This window comes from Liolophura sinensis, chromosome 5 (assembly GCF_032854445.1).
Source record: "Liolophura sinensis isolate JHLJ2023 chromosome 5, CUHK_Ljap_v2, whole genome shotgun sequence".
NCBI classification, from domain to species: domain Eukaryota; kingdom Metazoa; phylum Mollusca; class Polyplacophora; order Chitonida; family Chitonidae; genus Liolophura; species Liolophura sinensis.
Genome location: NC_088299.1, coordinates 158,387 through 176,429, shown reverse-complemented (window position 1 = coordinate 176,429; position 18,043 = coordinate 158,387). Strand labels below are relative to the sequence as shown.

The following is an 18,043-nucleotide window of genomic DNA, read 5'->3' as shown; positions in this document are numbered from 1 at the left end:
AACATTCCCAATATTGTAAAAATGTGTGTATGTAACGCATACGTATTTTTATGATGTTGTTCCCTTTGTTATGATATGTTATGATGACCCCTTTTATAACAGAAACATCAGGGAATATTCCAATTCGTGTTCATATTTGTCGAAAATATGGTTGCATTAATGTGAATGCATAAGGAATATGCTGTTTAAGACGTGCTGTGGTAATCGTCAGAAACATCAATACCGTGCGGGCGATTGGCTGACACACACCTGAATCTGTTTGGATGCATTTCGAAAACTGTATTCGAATTTAATTGTCACACAGTTCCCATACACCAGACTGACTAAATCAGAACTAAGCTTGTCTGTACAGCGGTTCCTTCATCAATTGTCACACTGTTCCCATACATCAGACTGATTAAGTCAGAACTAAGCTTGTCTGTACAGCGGTTCCTTCATCAATTGTCACACAGTTCCCATACATCAGACTGATTAAATCAGAACTAAACTTGTGTGTACAGCGGTTCCTTCATCAATTGTCACACAGTTCCCATACATCAGACTGATTAAATCAGAACTAAACTTGTGTGTACAGCGGTTCCTTCATCAATTGTCACACAGTTCCCACACATCAGACTGATTAAATCAGAACTAAGCTTGTCTGTATGGCGGTTCCTTCATCAGTTGTCTCAGCGTTATTAGTTGAACTGTTTGTCTGCATGATAATTAAAGATATCATCAGATAAAGGGACTGTGATAGAATATGGAGATCAGTGTAGAGATTTATAGAATGGGGCGATCTGTTTTTAGGTGCAAGAGTCAGCAATACATTCTGTGTCTTTGTGTATATGTCTGTAGGTCGGTCACATTTTTGACATCTTATCGTTTAGGATGGGTCAATCACATAACAAAGACCATGAGAGGAAGACGATACCTAAACCTATACGCCCTATACGATCTACTTTTTTTGACAGTCTCACTTCAGTTACTTTCTTGCGTAAAAACATTGTAACTTATCATTATACTGTCCCAAGCACCATTGCTTACGTTCCAATACATGCCACACACTTCGCTAAATAAAGTGCCAGAGCGAAGGAGATATTGTAACCAGTCCGTCTGAAATTTGGATTTTTAGGATCAATATGTAAATGAAGATATGTGCTGAGAGATTTCATTGGATGGCCTAGTTAATATTAACCTGTAAGTGGAATGAACTGTTAGACATTGTCAGTTTAGTCACGGTATCTCCCTGCAACGAAGCAAAGGAGAATCGTCGACAACGCGGCAAGATTTGAGCTTATCACACAGTGAGTGAGTTCTTGGGTTTAATATCGTACTTAACAATTTTTCAGTCATATGGCGACATATAGTGGATGTAAGTGTAATGTGCCTCCTTGTTGCAGGACGGATTTCCACCGCTCTTTTATTTAGTGCTGCCTCACTGAGACGCCTTACCGAAGGCAAGTAAGACGCCCCGCCCGAGCCATTTATACTGATACGTGTCAACCCCTCCTTGCCCGATTCCCTTAATGGTGAACGCCAGGCTAAGGTAACCTAGTTGCCCAGTCAATCTCAACTTCGAAGGGGTTTGAAGACAGTGGTCGGAAAAACTGCAATACTAGAATATTTTACAATATTTCACAATATTTCATTTTGCGCCGGTTCGTGTTGTTCAATGTGTTACTATGCTTTTGTCTTTTCAGGTCTGCTATGGATGAAATGTGAAGATCTGTACAAGCGAGGATGGAAAGAACATTTCAGCACGGTGTACAATGTGCTGGACAGTGTCATTATAGTCCTGTATATGACTTGGTTCTCACTCGCATGGCTTGTTGTCATAAACGTGAGTTTAGTAGAGAACACGCAAGCCAATTCATTCATAATTTATAAGCAATTTCGCAATCAAAGCGTGACTGAGATACCTTTATTTGTCTTTGACTGAGAAATAACTCATGGACTACAAGTTTAAACTTTGAATTGGATATCACGCCCCTAAAACCCCCCACCATTATAGAAAACTAATGACAATCACACTCACTTACATGTTACCAGTTTTATTTATGATTTATATATACTGACCCGCTTTAAGAACGCACCAGAGGGAAAAAGTGGAATTCACGCCAAATTTTATTTCATGTGAGCGGATTATTACATTCTCACTCAAATGTCAGCATTAGTAATGACAAGTGTCATTGGAAAGTACACAAGTTTAATATAGAGAAAATGGAACAAAAAAGGAGGTCCAAAGACGAAGTCATTATCAAATTTGCAATTCATGCCACACTACGCCTTCTCATAGCAACTATCAGTCTCTTGATATGTAGAACAAGTTCGAGTGGCAGGCCATGTCAAAACAGGTACGTTATTCTTTGTGAAGTTGAAAGAAACGCGTGCTCTGGCGTTATCCTGTTGAAAACTATGCAGCTCTTGGTGAAACGGGACAACGTGACCTCTTGAAATGGCATCCCTGTAGTAAACTGCATTAAACACGACCAGTGCATACATGGAGCGATGTTCTGTTATGAAAAGTGATGAAACGACTGCACAACATAATCGCCGTATAATATTCACCACAGCGACGTTTCTGAAGTGAAATCTGGATTAATCAGAGAAGAGAACAAGATGCCAGCGCCGAAGTAACCATTGTCTGTACCTCAGCGACCATTACATACGTCTGTGATACGTTCCGTCTGCTGAAATCATTGATTCAGTCTTAAGATGGCACTATTCTTGCATCCACACCTTTGCTCCTATGGCCTTCGTAGTCAGGCCAACTTCAATCAAGGCCATACCGCACCCCCGTCTCTCAGGTGCCAATCACCGCATTGCTTCCTCAGTTCCCGTTTCTACCCCATTTCTGCACCCAGACGTAGTGACACTTTGGTTTTTTCGTGCTTTTCATGTGTGTTTTTTTAGTCCTGTTCATTGTTGCGTTTAGGTGACGACTCACAGAAAGCCTATAGAACCTGACAACATCTTTGAAGCTTCCTTAACTCCTCCTAACCATGGATATTTATTTTGTTATTCTCAGACTATCACGATATTTTCATAGTTTCGTGTTGGTGTGTTTTTTAAAGTGGGGGCAGTGAATTATTTTTAACATTTTCCTTTTTTTATTATTTTTTATTTTAAAGTTTTGATTTATTTTTTCTATTATCGGTTTGATTTACGAAAATAATTAATTAGTTAAAAAAACAAGATTAAGATTTTAATTTCATATATTGCTTTGAGAGACCGGACCCGGGTTGTTACTTTGCTGTTTTAATTGCCCAAATTCATTTAGTCATCCCCTGGTTTCTACGGAGAGAAATATCAAGAAAGTATTGTAGTATGACTGTTTGTTTTATCAGAAATCACCAGATTCTTAATGGCCCATTTTTGATTGTCTGACATGGTTTCAGCTGTTGTGGGGCTTTGGTTTACTAAAAGTAGCGCCTGTTGCAACGCTTTAGTAACCGCGAAAAAATTCTTCGCAAAGAGGAATCGGCTCAACCTAAGAAGGCCTGGGACAGCCCTCGAGAGGTTTGGCATTGTCTGGGCAATTACCAGATGAATACTGTGTCACCGGTATCCTCGGGCTGCAAATTTTCAGCTGTTGGGTCTTATAGCACGTGCAACAGCCACAGTTAGCTGGTTAGCGTAGAATGAGAACTGCCAACATTTGTAAGGCGTCATAAATCCTAAACTTGCACTAGCTGTGTAATGCTACAGTTGGCGACAACAGTACGTCGTCGTAATAGTTTTGGTGGAGTAAAAGATCAGATGGAGACTACGAGTGATTTTTTTGTAGACTGTAGTTAATCTACTACGTATTCTTTTCTTTGTTTACAGTGTAACGATAGCTTGGCCTATTTCCAGCATAAACCAGGGGCATTCGAGGCTCTATCTCAGCTAAACAGCTCAGCCATGCAACAGTACTACTGGCTTACACCGGGTAAGTCGGCTTTAAAGGAGAACCTAAACGGCTTTATTTTCACATTAAATGTTCCCTAAGCCCAATATGTATGATATGTTAATCTGTAAACTGCATTTAAAAATATTATTGTGTTAGTTCCATTTAAAAAACCATTTAAGATAGACCCTCTGCTTGTCACCTGTGGAGCTCTGGTCGGGTGACGTCATGCAATGAAGACCTGCCGGGAATATATATTGAAAAGTGCGGCAAAGCATTGAGAAAGTCTTGTATTAGGCCTACAAACTGTGTGCTTTTCCAGAAGCTATCGCTTGACTTAATCTATAATTATCTCTACACGTATACCTCTTAATTAGCACCCTAAAAATATACAGATATTTTGAAAGATAGGCCACTGGAGCTGTATTAGATCGTATAGACTGCGATGGAAAAGCGTGTACAAAATAGCAACTGGGTGAAACGATAACCGAATTGCATTGAATAGAAACAGTGACTGCAACACATAGAAATACCATTTTAAAATTTGTCTGGGCTCCCGTTATGGGCTTCAAGGTATGGCATACCATGGTGTATCACGCGTGTAGACGATGTGAACTGAGCTAAAAGGCCGCCCTCTAGCCTCGCGGTCGTCACAGGGCAAAGGCTAGCATTTCGTGTCACAGTCTGCTGTTTCAAACGATCAAGTAGCTAAACAACTTCTGCATCCAGGGAGCGAAACTCCGGACGCCTTCTTCTTTTGGCTTTTGGGGGTGAATTCTAATTTTCTTGTAGAAGCTATGGTTGAATTAGAAAATCTCATACGCCCTCGATCGAGTCTCCCGTAATGAAAGGGCGCTTTTGACGAGATCTGCATGATGCATATTTTGCAAATCTATGCCGGTTTTAAGCCGTTTGTGTAACTTTACAGTATCTGTGACTGTTATTGCAGTTGCAAGCCACACTTGGACATGGAATCATCTCGAAATTATCTGTAACAGTATGGCGTTTCTTTTCCTGCTGTATGTTTTACACATAGAGAAGCCTCAGCTGTCTGCAGCGAATGCGATGCTGTTACGCCACGAGGCCAATGGTGACTCGATCGTAGCGGAGTAGAGATTGTGATGTTTGATCACCAAATTCTGCCGTTTTCTTTCGTTTTCGAAGTTTTAAACGATCAGAATGGATTCCGGGGGCATCAAACTGTCTTTTTGCAGTTTAGAAGGCTCAGCGCTGGGTATCCTTTTGGGTTAAGGAGCCTTTTTGGTTATTACCATTGCGGTATTGGAGAGGGAAGGATTTATTTATTTATTTGATTGGCGTTTTACGCCGTACTCAAGAATATTTTACTTATACGACGGCGGCCAGCATTATGGTGGGAAGAAACCGGGCAGAGCCCGGGGGAAACCCACGACCATCCCGCAGGTTGCTAGCAGACCTTCCCACTTACGGCCGGAGAGGAAGCCAGCATAAGCTGGACTTGAACCTTCAGTGACCGCATTGGTGAGAGGCTTCTGGGTCATTACGCTGCGCTAGAGCGCTTACCGACTGAGCCACGGAGGCCGCAGGAGAGGGAAGGAGAGGAGGTTACATTGTAGGCCTACGTTTATATCTCGCTCAGGCCGTCGATACATCTACGCAACATTTTTCAAGGCTTTTTGCTAACAATTCATTGCATTATACAGACTGAAACTTGATACTTGAAACTTGAAACTTATCAAGACGAGTTACGGATAACTTAGACAAAATCATAGCCGTTTTGTTCTGTTTGAATCTGGAATCGACCATTTTACGGAACTTTCTCTTTTTTTTAATGAAAGGTTGGTCTTTCTCAATTGAAACTTGACACGCTTTAAGGCCGTGTTTCAGGTTTTTTGCTCCATTTTCGGCGAAATTATTAAAGTTCACTTTGCGCTTTATATTATACTTCGACCATGTATCTTATTTGTCTGTTCACATTTTTCTAGAGATTTGACTTTTATCTCCAACCTTTCCGGATGACTGCAACATGATATTCAATCGTGTAAATGTTTGGTTTTGAAAGCAGTTTTTTGTATGATGGGTAACTCATTTCGTAAATAAATTACCTGCATGTTTAGTCTTAACTCATAAATGGTACATGTTATGTATACATACATCATGAGCTAGTAATGCTGTAGTTTTTTAACGTCAACATTTCGACATTCAGCTTTATTCAGACTCCTCAAACCGGTAGAGAATGCAATGTTTTTAGAGGGTTTGTTTCTTCGAATTCCGCGGTGCTCTGTTCAAGTTTCTAGTTAAGTGACAGCTTTAACTTTTATGAGTTAACTCGATCACTCATCCTGATATTCAATGACTCTTCATGTCAAACATTAAAATCTCTTGAAAACACCAGCGATCAAAATTGCTTATTGTATGTAATCACGTGACTCTCCTTGTCATTCTACAGATCGCTATTTGTGGGACACATGGGACCCTGAACATCTCAGTGAAGCTTGTTTTGCCATCGCCAATGTCCTCACCTTCTCTCGGATATCGTATCTTCTCGCCGCCAACGAGATTCTAGGACCACTTCAGATTTCCTTAGGCAGAATGACTTACGTAAGTATTGGTAATAACGATTTGATTGCAAGTACGTCTTTTAGTAGCCCTGACGCTTTCTATGACATTGGCAAACAGCGACAATCTATGCGATAAATATTTTGCCTTTTAGTGTATAGCATTCCACGACCGCTTTGGCAGGCGCAGCATATCCAAGTGAGATTATTCAGATTGGATCTTTACCACTTTTGCACAAGCGGAAACAGGTACTTTTGTGTTAACCTTGTTATAAAAGCAATTTAGCCAGAGGATATTGGATCCATAGGCACATAGTCCAATGCTACAATATTGACTTATTTTGGGGACAGCCCAGGGTTCATCTTAACTCAAGCTTTGCTTTTAATTTTTCGATTTAGTAGTATGCCGGAAACAAAGTTTCAAGTTTAACCACGCGGGTTTGTTTGTCCCGTAAATAGGAAATCTCGGTCATGCGCACTGCATGCGCACAGCTATCTCGGTCATGCGCAGAGGTATCTCGCTGATGGACACTGGTATTTTGTTTCAGGATATTTTGAGATTCACTGTCCTCTTTCTGATCCTCCTCATTGCCTTTATTGTGGGCATCGACAACTTACTGTGGCACTATGAGAAAGACATGCGGGCTCAGATACAAATCAGAGAACGCGGTGATGTCAAGGTCGGCGACAACTTTGGCGAGTACGTCTTGTACATTGTACTATTGTTTCTGAATAATTATGATTTCATTTGGGGCAATGTTCTTGGTGTCAAAACAAGGCTTACAGATTTTGGGGGTTTGTTTTTTTCCGTTATTTTCATCGTTTGTTTTTTTTCCAGTTTTCATTTTGTTAGAATATAATATTTCATCAAATAGAGGGAGATCTGAAAATATCGAGAAAATTTTTAAAGGAGAAGAAAAGTTAAGTATCAATCAAATACCATTAAAAAGAGTATGCATTTCCTCACAGGTGCAGGCCATAAAAAACTGTTATATGTGAGTGAGTGCTTGGGGTTTAACGTCGTACTCAACAATTTTTCAGTCATATGACGACGAAGGAATCATTAGGGTGCATGTACGTGTAATGTGCCTCCTTGTTGCAGGACGGATTTCCACCGCTCTTTTATTTAGTGCTGCTTCACTGAGACGCCTTACCGAAGGCAAGTAAGCCGCCCCACCCGAGCCATTACACTGAGACGGGTGCACTATCCCCTTCATGCAGAACGCCAAGCGAGGAAGTTACAACTTCCTCTTTTAAAGTCTTACGTGTGACTCGATCAAGGATTGATCCTGGATCTACCGGTCCCGAAGCGGACGCTCTACCAACTGTGCTATCCGGGCCGGTTTTGTTAAATGTACCTCAAGGTGGTAAATTGTAAATAAAGCCCGCGCCATCATCCGGTGTGGACGACTCCATTTTGCCTTAGAACTAGTCCAGAAGTCTTCTGTGTTAGGGGGAAAAATTGCCGTCGGAAACCGCCGAAGTGCAGTTCGTACATTTCCAGCAGAACTCTTCTTCCCAGAAGGTAGCGAACAGTACAGTTCGTTTTCCACTTGACGATCGGGAAACCGGAATGTTGGACGTAGGTTCCGAGTTTACACGAACAAGCCGGCAGTTTTAACGACTCTCATTGGCTGAGAGGCATTACACCCCCAGCTTAAATTACAGGGTGTTCAAGACGGAGGACGCGATGGACTCAGCGAATTATGCCAGCTTTGCCGTATTCAGGCTTTACGTGTATGGCGAGGAAAAATGGCAAAATTACGCAGCAGACACCACCAGATAGAAAAAATGTGCTTTTTTCAGCGTATAGTGTCATGTTTTTACGTTTTCTTCTCCTTTAAAAAATCCTGGTCCTCGTTCATTTTGTGATTTAACCTGTTTTTTGTATACTTACTAGATTCTGTAAAGTGTTTTCTCCCAAACTGTTAAATTTTCGCTACCCTCATAGACATAATCTCGAGTAATGCCTGAAAATCTATAAATACTAACTCAATAAATTTCTATGAACGTTTGCATATTCCCTTGAGTGCTGATTTACATTATGCTGTTTTAGTAAGGCAGCCTGTAATATAGTGGAAACCATCAAACAATGTACAATGCTTTGTCTTATCCAGAAAGTTACAATTCCTCTTTGTGAGCGGCGTAACTTATTATTTTAAAAATCAGTTGTAAACTAATTTGCATGACTTACAATCTATTATGGCTCTTCCCGCCATAACGACGATTGAGGGCTATTAGGTAACGCTTGCAGTCGTTTTACTTACTACTTGATATTTTTTTTGATATTCATGAACAGAACAACACGGGAATTGTATCAAGATGACAAATACACGATAAATCTTCTGTTTTTTTTTTCAGTGCGGAGAAAACTTTCCGGTCTGTGTTCTGGGTAACGTTTGGCCTTGTGGAGTACGATATCATCGATATGTGGCCTTACACGAATTACGTCACCCAAAACCTGGCTTACATTCTCTTAGGAGCCTACATGGTGTCCGTTGGGCTTGTCATGCTCAACATGCTCATTGCTATGATGAGCCGTTCATTTGATCAGATCGCGGTAAGAACTAGTTTCATATACAAATCTAGAAGCTGTGACCACAGAGTTATGTTAAGTTTGGTACCCGTAATTCCTTTGAACAAATCTTGTTAAGAACGATCCCCCAACAGGGGCTTCTGTTATCGAGGGGATTAGCATACCAGCGAGGCGCTGTGACTCAGGAACCTCTCAACAATGCAGGTGCCTCTCACAAAATTTGCATATTTGAGAGTGGGGTGAACGTATTGAAGCGTTTTCTAACGTCGTATATCTACAAATTTGTATTCTGTCATATCTCCAAGAAAATCTAAAAATATACCTATAAAGAAGAAAATATACATATTGATCAAATCAAAAAGTATTTACCATTGACCTATTCAGATATTAAGGCAGGAACAGGCATGCAAATCTCTTTCTATTTCTGTTATGTATAAATTATAATGTATAACAATCCGGTCTCATCTAGGGTACTCCATTAGAGTTTTTTTTTTGGAAAATGTCACAAAGTACATGTTATTAATATAAAAAGACATGCTGATTTCGTACTGATTTTGCAAGAAAAGATGTTCGTCTAAAGGGATACTAAAGGCTTGTTGCTTGTGTTAGTCCGTGTGGTTATGTGTACAATTTGGAAACGTTCTGTATATTCTATTCAATTAAGCCCAAGCACTCACTCACTCCAATGTCATTATTTCACAGGACAATCAGATGTAATTATAATTTTCTTCTCTACAAATATGGGACCCAAATGTAGAGTAAAGTTGAGATTGACACATTTTCTGACAAAGGCCACTGTTCTTGATCATAATTTCAGATTAAACTAATTTTAGATTAAACTGATAACTGTTAGTCGCCATAAAAAGTGTCAATTTATGTACTTAAAGGTTTTGAATACATGCATTATTACTATGCGTATCTTAAAAAAATGAAATGTTTTCTACTAAAGAATGCATCGAATCAAGAAATCGACATTATTTCTGATGCCAGTGCCTGTCCTAAGAACCGTCCTTCAAAATTTGATAATACAAATATGAATCACTCACAGACGAACAATAGCACCCGAAAACTAGCAAAGGTATATAACTCAAGCAGAGTGCAAAATTTTTGATACACGGAACACATAGAACCGTCAAAATCAACTAGTGCTCAAAAGAAAGTATACACCAAAACAAATACATAAAAATCGCGCAAAGTAGGAAATTGAGAAATTATCCATGATGAGCCCTATTACCCGTGTAAACGCCAATCTATCCAGGGAACAAACTGGCCCAATAAAGCAAGATTTGCCTAAACTTAGCATAAAATCGAAAAATAGCCCTTCCACGTGTAACACGACATGAACGTGCATTTTTGCGGTATAAATGAGTCGACGGGAAACGTTAGGAACACAGTCGTCAGAAAAACACCAGAGGTATGCCACGTTTGAGCCAAGTTGAGCGAGAGAGAGCTGTCGGCATGGCCCAGCAAGGAGCGACCAACGCCGCCATTGCCAGAACCTTTGGTTGCACAAGAGCAACTATCGTCAGACTTATGCAGTGACTACGGCAGACAGGCGTTACATCCGACAGGCCTAGGAGCGGTCGACCACGCGTCACCACCCCCGCTGAAGATCGACACATCCGGACCATTCACCTCCGCAATCGGAACGTAACGGCAACATCATCGGCGGCGACGGCACTAGGGCACCCATTAGTCGACACACAGTTGACTACGTCAACACGGTATTAGGGCACGTCGACCGTATTGTGGAGTTTATCTGACGCCTCAAAATCAACGTCGTCGGCTGATATGGACCAGGCGCGTTCTACGCTGGTAGAGGCGTGAATGGGCACGGGTAATGTTCTCTGACGAGAGCAGGTTTTGCGTGTACAAAAATGACGGTCGGGCTAGGGTATACAGGCGTGTAGGAGAACGTTTGGTGCCAAATTGCGTTCAGCAAGTTCGAGCGTTTGGAGGTGGTAGTGTGATGGTGTGGGGAGGCATCTGCGGCGATCTGAAGACGAGTCTGGTGGTGATTCATGGGAACCTCAATGCTCGCAGATACACGGATGAAGTTTTACGACCGGTTGTAGTGCCATTCATCCACCAACAGCAAAGAGGAATTTTGTACCAGCATGATAATGCAAGACCTCATACTGCAAGATTGACGAACAACTTTTTACAGAACGCCAACATCGATCTTTTACCATGGCCGGCATGTTCACCCGACCTCAATCCAATTGAGCACTTGTGGGACCACCTGGGCAGACAAGTCAGAAGACTGCCAGTGCCACCTGTGACCGTTCAACAGCTGGAAGAGTGTCTCCAACAAGAATGGCAACGAATCACACCTAACGTCATTCGACGCCTGACTTCATCAATGCGGCGACGTGTTGTGGCCTGCATCAATGCCAATGGAGGCCACACTCGCTACTGAGCATGATTTGAATGACATTTCCAGAGGGAAAAATGCTTTTAATTTTGCAAATGTGTAAATGTTCTGTTGACACCACATCTCTTTGACTGACCATCAAACCAAACCTTCACCATTTAATGAACTGTATGTATGGACGTTTCAGGTGAAATGGAATATTCTTATGGAATTAAAAATAATTTCAAATATATTTTTTTCCGTTTTTATTTGATGTCTGATCAAACAGCTGTATACTTTCTTTTGAGCACTAGTTTAGTTACGAGGAATTATTGTGTTCGGAATTTTGAAAGCTTTGAACTAATAAGGTTACATAAGTAAATCCTATCATAGGGGACCTCGGAATACGCATTCACAGAATAAATTACGGTTTACGTAAAGCACACCGAAAATGAATATGAAAAAAGGACAGTACGTTTGCGAAAATTGATCTGAAACTGTAGGTGAAAACTTCAATATGGTGATTCTTAAGTAGCCCTTAAAACGAAAAAAAAAAACCTCACCACGAAACGTTCCCGATTCTTAAGTTCAACGGTCACTGCACAAAGACCAAGAATTAAAATAAGTGGAACAGGAAAGATGAAAATACTGAATATTCTTAAAATATAATAAGGTGAGCCATATTGATCTATAGCAAATTTATCCATCTTACAGTAGGTCCGTGATATGAAAATAGAATCTTACCGTGAAATTTAGGTCATAAAGTATAGTTTGCTCTAGGCAGAATGATTTATTTGCAAATTTCAGCCATATATTTACAGAAATTTTGATTGTTATCAGTATTAAGAACAAAAGTTTTTACAAATCTGCCAGTTTAGGCCTGCCACGTGAAAAAAGTCACAAAATCCACTTTTCGTCTGTGTTTCCAGTTTCTCAAAATTTTAATTTATTCCTCGAAATTTTAACATTTTTTTCTCAAGATCGTCAGCCGATTCGAGTAACAAACATCCACATGTTTATTATCTTAAATGTTAGGGATGTTATGGCTTGTGTATCTCGATTGAGAATACCCGATGTATATACCCGTAAAGGAGATTAAATCTTGGTTATGACTGTTACTCGCAGGAATCTGTTTGGTTATCCTGACAGCAACTGTCAGCAAACATTTATGTTTATATTGAACCATCTGCAGGGACGTCATAAAACACAATGCCCCCAGGATATATATGCCATATCGTAAAGATGACAGCTGGCAGGGTACGTCCGGCTAGTGATGGTAAACTGTATGTATGGAGTACTATTACTTAACTGAATGTTTGTTAAGTACTTCTATGAATGAGAGATGTAAGCTTGAAGGTATACATACCTTCAAGAAGCTACATATTCTTGTCCAAATTCGCTGCGACAATAGTGATCTCTAAACTGTTTGCGTCTATTTTTTTTCGTCAAGAATGCTTTATAGTGGAGTACAATGTTTTCATACATGTTTAAAATAAAGGAAAAAGATCAGGCTGAAGAACGAAACCAGAGGCCAATGCAAACAAAACTGTATTGGTTTAGGTAAAATATTATGATCAGAGTACGATTTAAAACTTGACATTCCGACAGCATTGTCGTTATTAAACTGAATATTTCAGAAATAGGCATTACAGATCAGCTTATTTGAATCAGTCATAATTGTTGTGGAAGGTTGTGACAGTAAGAACGATCTCTCATGAATTCCAGTTCTATGGTCCCATTTGTAGTAGAAAAACGCCCAGATGTTTAGCCTTTTCAATGCCGACACGCTCAATACTTGATCGGAGTTGTCTTGGCTCCGGAATTGCCTTGAAACAAAGAGCTATACAAAATATACCATTAGTTATCTATGGTCGATTTTCGTCTCGAAGATAGTATTTTGTGTAATTCAGTTCGTTTTGGGAATTGGTTTTGTCATTATTGATCGCAACGTCCTGATTGGTTGATGGCTAGTATGCAAACGTCCATTTCTCCGCATAGATTCTATACCAGTCCAAACTTTGTCCGGGAACTACAGTGTCATGTTTCCCGTCTGCCGACTGCTCTGGATCAAGCAGTTCAATAATAAATACCGAGTCATCTGATAAATAGTAGATTGTGTCGGCACATTTTCTTCTGGGCCGATTGTTTCAATTCCAGATTGCTGGTTGTAGGATTGCTGGTCGTATGTATGACGAACAGTTCTTGCTGACGTATTCGCTAGAAATCTCATAAACACAGTGAGGACGGTAAACTTCTTGGCCTGATGCAGGAATACAGATGCTAGTTGGACCTTGGATTTAAGATATGAGGGATAGATTCCTTTACCCGACACTGAGCCCAGCATTCTGGAAAATGACTCGAGTACGAACATTGAAAGGTTGTTACTTAAACAAGTGGGATTAAAGAGAGAATAATAACAGGATGGCGAAAACACTATATTGGCTGAATTATGCAGAGAGCTTTCAAACTTCATCTCTCATTTTGTGGGAACATTTGCACACTGTTTAGTAAGGTGTCAAAAGTAAATGCCCACTATTTAAATCATCAATAAAACTTGGTTGGCCAAAAGTGTATGGAATTGCAGTTGATGTATGCATTAAATCCGTGAATCCGTTCCTGTTTTTTTTTTGTACATGGTCCTGGGATGTGTGTTTGAGCGCGATATCATGTCTGACCACACTGCGAAATTGTGAAGACACTGTGGGAGCGACACAACCATGTACAATAACTGTATTTAAATTACAATGAGGTGTATTTTAAACGCACTGGAGGTAAAATGTAAAATTAATGCTAAAACTGTTGGCTGTTCTCAGGTTGTTCTGCAATCGTTAAGCAATGTTGAAGTAGTGCAGCCAGCATGTCACACTTGTAGCGAAATGTAATCTGTGCGTACGAATCACGTTAAATACAAAAACAATGCGATATGCATGTAAGTAGCAAAAACCCTGTTGTGTCATGACTTACTTTAATATTTGATCAAAGCGATCATCATAACCATTACAGAATGTAGTATTTCAAACGTATATTTCTAGGTTTTACCATTTAGGGACAGTGTTCCATGTACTTCTTTTAGCTTTCTTGGAAATTGAAGCTCTTACAATAAATATGTTTTAAAAGCTAAAATATATCACCAAATGATGAATTATGATTCCTCTTTTTAACATGTAAGACAATAAGGTGACCAACTGGGTAGGTGTTAAACAAATAAATAAACAAATAATTGCCTGATCTAATTTACCTTTTGTAATTTACTTACCTGTGTTTCTGACTCTCCACTTCCATACTTACTGTGAGTTGTTTGAACTCAGTTAAGGGATCTCATAAAGCGTCTCAGATTCCAGACTAAAATCTTAAAACTCGATAAAGTTTTTGTTATGTTATTGTCAGAGATGTATTCTTGCCGAACCCAAATGTTTTCGAGGCTATGTTAACATAGTTTCAACATCAGACAAGTCATGACGAAAATGAAAAAAGGTTCTTGACTTTTTGTATACACTTGGCTGGATCTTGGATTATCTCCCCCTACCCGATTCGCCTACACCGTACATACGTGTGGTGTTGGTATCTTTCCAACCCCAAGTCTGGCGGCGTGAATTATTTTTCCTACTATTGCATTAGGCTATAAAGTTTCTGTATTTCTGTATTTCTTCGTACTCTTCGTTTCTGTACTCTTCTAGCAAGATGGCGACATCGAGTTTAAGTTTGCCCGAAGCAAGCTTTACCTGGAGTACATAGAGGGCGGCTCCCCACTTCCGGTTCCCTTCAACATGATGCCGACCAGCGCCACTTTCGCTAGGCTACTGTACAAACTCCCTATTCTCTCTAAAGCACGAGAAGACAGCATTAAGGTAAGTGGCAATTTGACAAGGCCATTTAAAAAATGTAAACTATTTATGTAATGGTGAATGTAAGCATTTAAATGCCCAGCAAGTTACATATATATTATGCAAGAGCATATAGTAGTGATATGGTAGAATTGTCAGTTTACTCGACTTACATGAATACTAGGGTTGTGATTTCTGGTTTATTTGGTCAATTTCAAACCCCGGGAGAAGTTGTACCTCTTTGCAACTTGGGTGTGGGTAACATTAAACAATTAATTACCATAGCGCTGTCTACACTTTCTATATTTATATATTTATACTGATTTCACTGGTTCTTTATGCCATGCTCAAGAATTCAATTTCAATGGCGGAGGATAAATCTAATTTAGACATTTAAACAAGTACAATGAGTTGTATGATATAGTAGATTAGTTTTATTGTCTATTACTTTGAAATTTAAACATATAGATATATATATACAGAAGGTAAGATTGTAAGGTAAGGTAATTGTGTATTTCCGCAGGATACCTCAGATGGTCGTACGCAAAGATCCCAATATCGACGCTTCAAAAAAAGCTCATCCAAATCTGTCTTTGCGGATGTTCAACATTTATCTTATCAGGTAAAAGTCTATGACGTAAAAAATCTAACGCAATAAAGTGACGACAGTTTAGTTGAAAGGTTGTCAGGTTGCAAAATGTTTGCCTTTAAATAATAACAGTCCAAAACGTCTGGATTGGTTTCTGATAGATGTAACAGTCACTTTCGCACGTGTTTGATTGCTTCTTAAACAAACTTGTTTGGGGCACTTCTAGTTTTGTCTGCCTGTTACTAGAACACGACATCGCTCATCTCTGCTACAACTGGAAGTCGTTTTTTAACGACTAAAGTATTCATTGAGGGTATTTTTGAAGTACTGGATCAAGTGTTATCTGGTAATTCTAGAGTGGCTCTTCTAAAGTTATAAAGCCATTGTAACTGAAAAAGGTATGATCCAAATTATGTTATTCTACTGGACGAAAGTAAAGTGGTGCAACTTAAAATGCAGACTTATTGACTTCAAACTAATAGATAAAATATGTGATAATCATGTAAACTACAACTACAAATATTAACAGAATGGAGTTACCTTAGTCTGGTTTTAAGCTCTACCCGAGAATTACTTGTAGGCAGATCAAAATGCAGATAACTTTCGTTATTGTAGATTTCTTGTGGTTTTTATTTTCTCACCAAACTACAAATTGGTTATATATTCAAAATTTTATCAGTTTTATTCAGTAGACTTCCCCATAAAGCATGAGCCTTATGGATACATGTGCCGCTTTGCGATGTTCGTGCAAGGCCTGTTTACTTTTTTTTCTTTTATAAAGGATGTCATAAAGAAGATTGTTGATCGTTTTATTTCGGAAATTACACGAAAAGATGACGACGATACTGATAAGCAGAGTGAGTATATATCCAGTGGTGTAGTTAAAACTCATAAGATAAGTAAAATGTAGTCGAACAAAAATCATTTTTTGATATACTAGAGCACTTATGTAAAGGAAGTAGATTTTAAGTTGGGTGACATTCAACTATACCAGCGCAACTGCTGTTGGCAAAAAGCATTCCCGCTTAAATTATCTCGTGCCAATTGTCTATCACATGTAGATCTTTATACCGGTTGTTAAAAAATAAACAGGAAGTGGTGAAATACAGCATATTCTATATGAACAGCAGTGGTATTGAATGCATTAGGGTGTGATGACCATGATGTGCTTTTTTAATTGGTGAGACATATTTCCTTTGTATTTAAAAGATGAGTCTGTTAGTTATCTGTGGATAGGTGACACAAGGCCAAGAGCAGAACTTAGATAAGTAATCAAAAGCGAACATTTCACATTCTATAGAATCCAAAGCGGTATAATATTGTATACAGTAAATTTTTTTGTGATAAGTAAAGCGTTAACTATGTATTAAAGGTTTTTATTTTTTCGAAAATTTGTGTGGTTTCAGACACCACAGAAATGGTGAAGCACGAGATCCAGTCCCTGCACGAACTGGTGGCAACACATAGAACCAGCCCTAAAGCGGATGGTACTGAAATAAAACAGTGCTTATCTCAGTTAACAAACTCCTTAGATAGGTTTATTCTCATGCAACAGGAAACAGCCAAATTATTAGAAAAAATCACGGAGAAATTGAATGAGTCCAAAAAAGATGAACCTACAAGACTATGTGTGAACACCTCCAGCGTATAAGGATGGCCATTTGTGAATGGTCTTTTGCGGTATTGTTTGGTCTAAATGTGTGTGAGGCGGTTTTGCGTATCTCACCACTCATACCGGTAAATTTTTAATAAAAAATAAATCGATTAACGTTATCTGTGTTTGTGAAATTGTCTAGACATCATGTACCTCAAAACATATAGGATTGCAGGGTTTGGGTTATGTGTCCGCTGTGGACAGGTTAAGGCTACATCTCGGAACTTCTCGGACTTCTGGGCCTGGACCTGTAGAACAACACAACAACAACGAAGAGAAGAGAATCACTATGTCAGAAAAGAAAGTCGTTTTTTCCATTTCTTTAAAACGATCTGATTTTTCAGATTTTGACAATGTGCCAGGTCAGCGGAAAAATTTCTTCGTTAAGCAAAAAAAATGCAAGTTTTAATTTATTCAGAAGGTTTCCAGTCTACATGAGCTATAAACTCATTTATATTGTAAGAGCCCAACTGAAATTTTTACGAGAGAGTATGCTGAGACAACATATAATTTTGATAAATTCTAAAGGGCAAATCTCTTTAATCTGGGGGCCTCTGTCCTTTAGCGCGCTAGCGCAGCGTAGTGACCCAGAAGCCTCTTACCAATGCGGTCGCTGTGAGTTCAAAACCAGCTTATGCTGGCTTCCTCTCCGCCCGTACGTTGGAGGTTTGCCACGGGC

At 39.4% G+C, this 18,043-nt stretch overlaps 1 protein-coding gene across 1 annotated transcript in view; it reads left to right on the top strand.

The window, feature by feature from the left end:
• The window catches only part of LOC135465740 (short transient receptor potential channel 7-like), a 47,789-nt gene extending 30,129 nt beyond the window's left edge, over window positions 1-17,660 (top strand). The window contains exons 8-16 of the mRNA XM_064743065.1: window positions 1,683-1,822; window positions 3,811-3,913; window positions 6,300-6,451; window positions 6,957-7,108; window positions 8,770-8,968; window positions 14,975-15,145; window positions 15,645-15,743; window positions 16,492-16,567; window positions 17,117-17,660. Of these exons, the coding sequence (XP_064599135.1) occupies window positions 1,683-1,822; window positions 3,811-3,913; window positions 6,300-6,451; window positions 6,957-7,108; window positions 8,770-8,968; window positions 14,975-15,145; window positions 15,645-15,743; window positions 16,492-16,567; window positions 17,117-17,361 (1,337 nt within the window). The 3' untranslated portion in view covers window positions 17,362-17,660. The remainder of the gene's footprint in view (window positions 1-1,682; window positions 1,823-3,810; window positions 3,914-6,299; window positions 6,452-6,956; window positions 7,109-8,769; window positions 8,969-14,974; window positions 15,146-15,644; window positions 15,744-16,491; window positions 16,568-17,116) is intronic.
• Window positions 17,661-18,043: the final 383 nt, after the last annotated feature.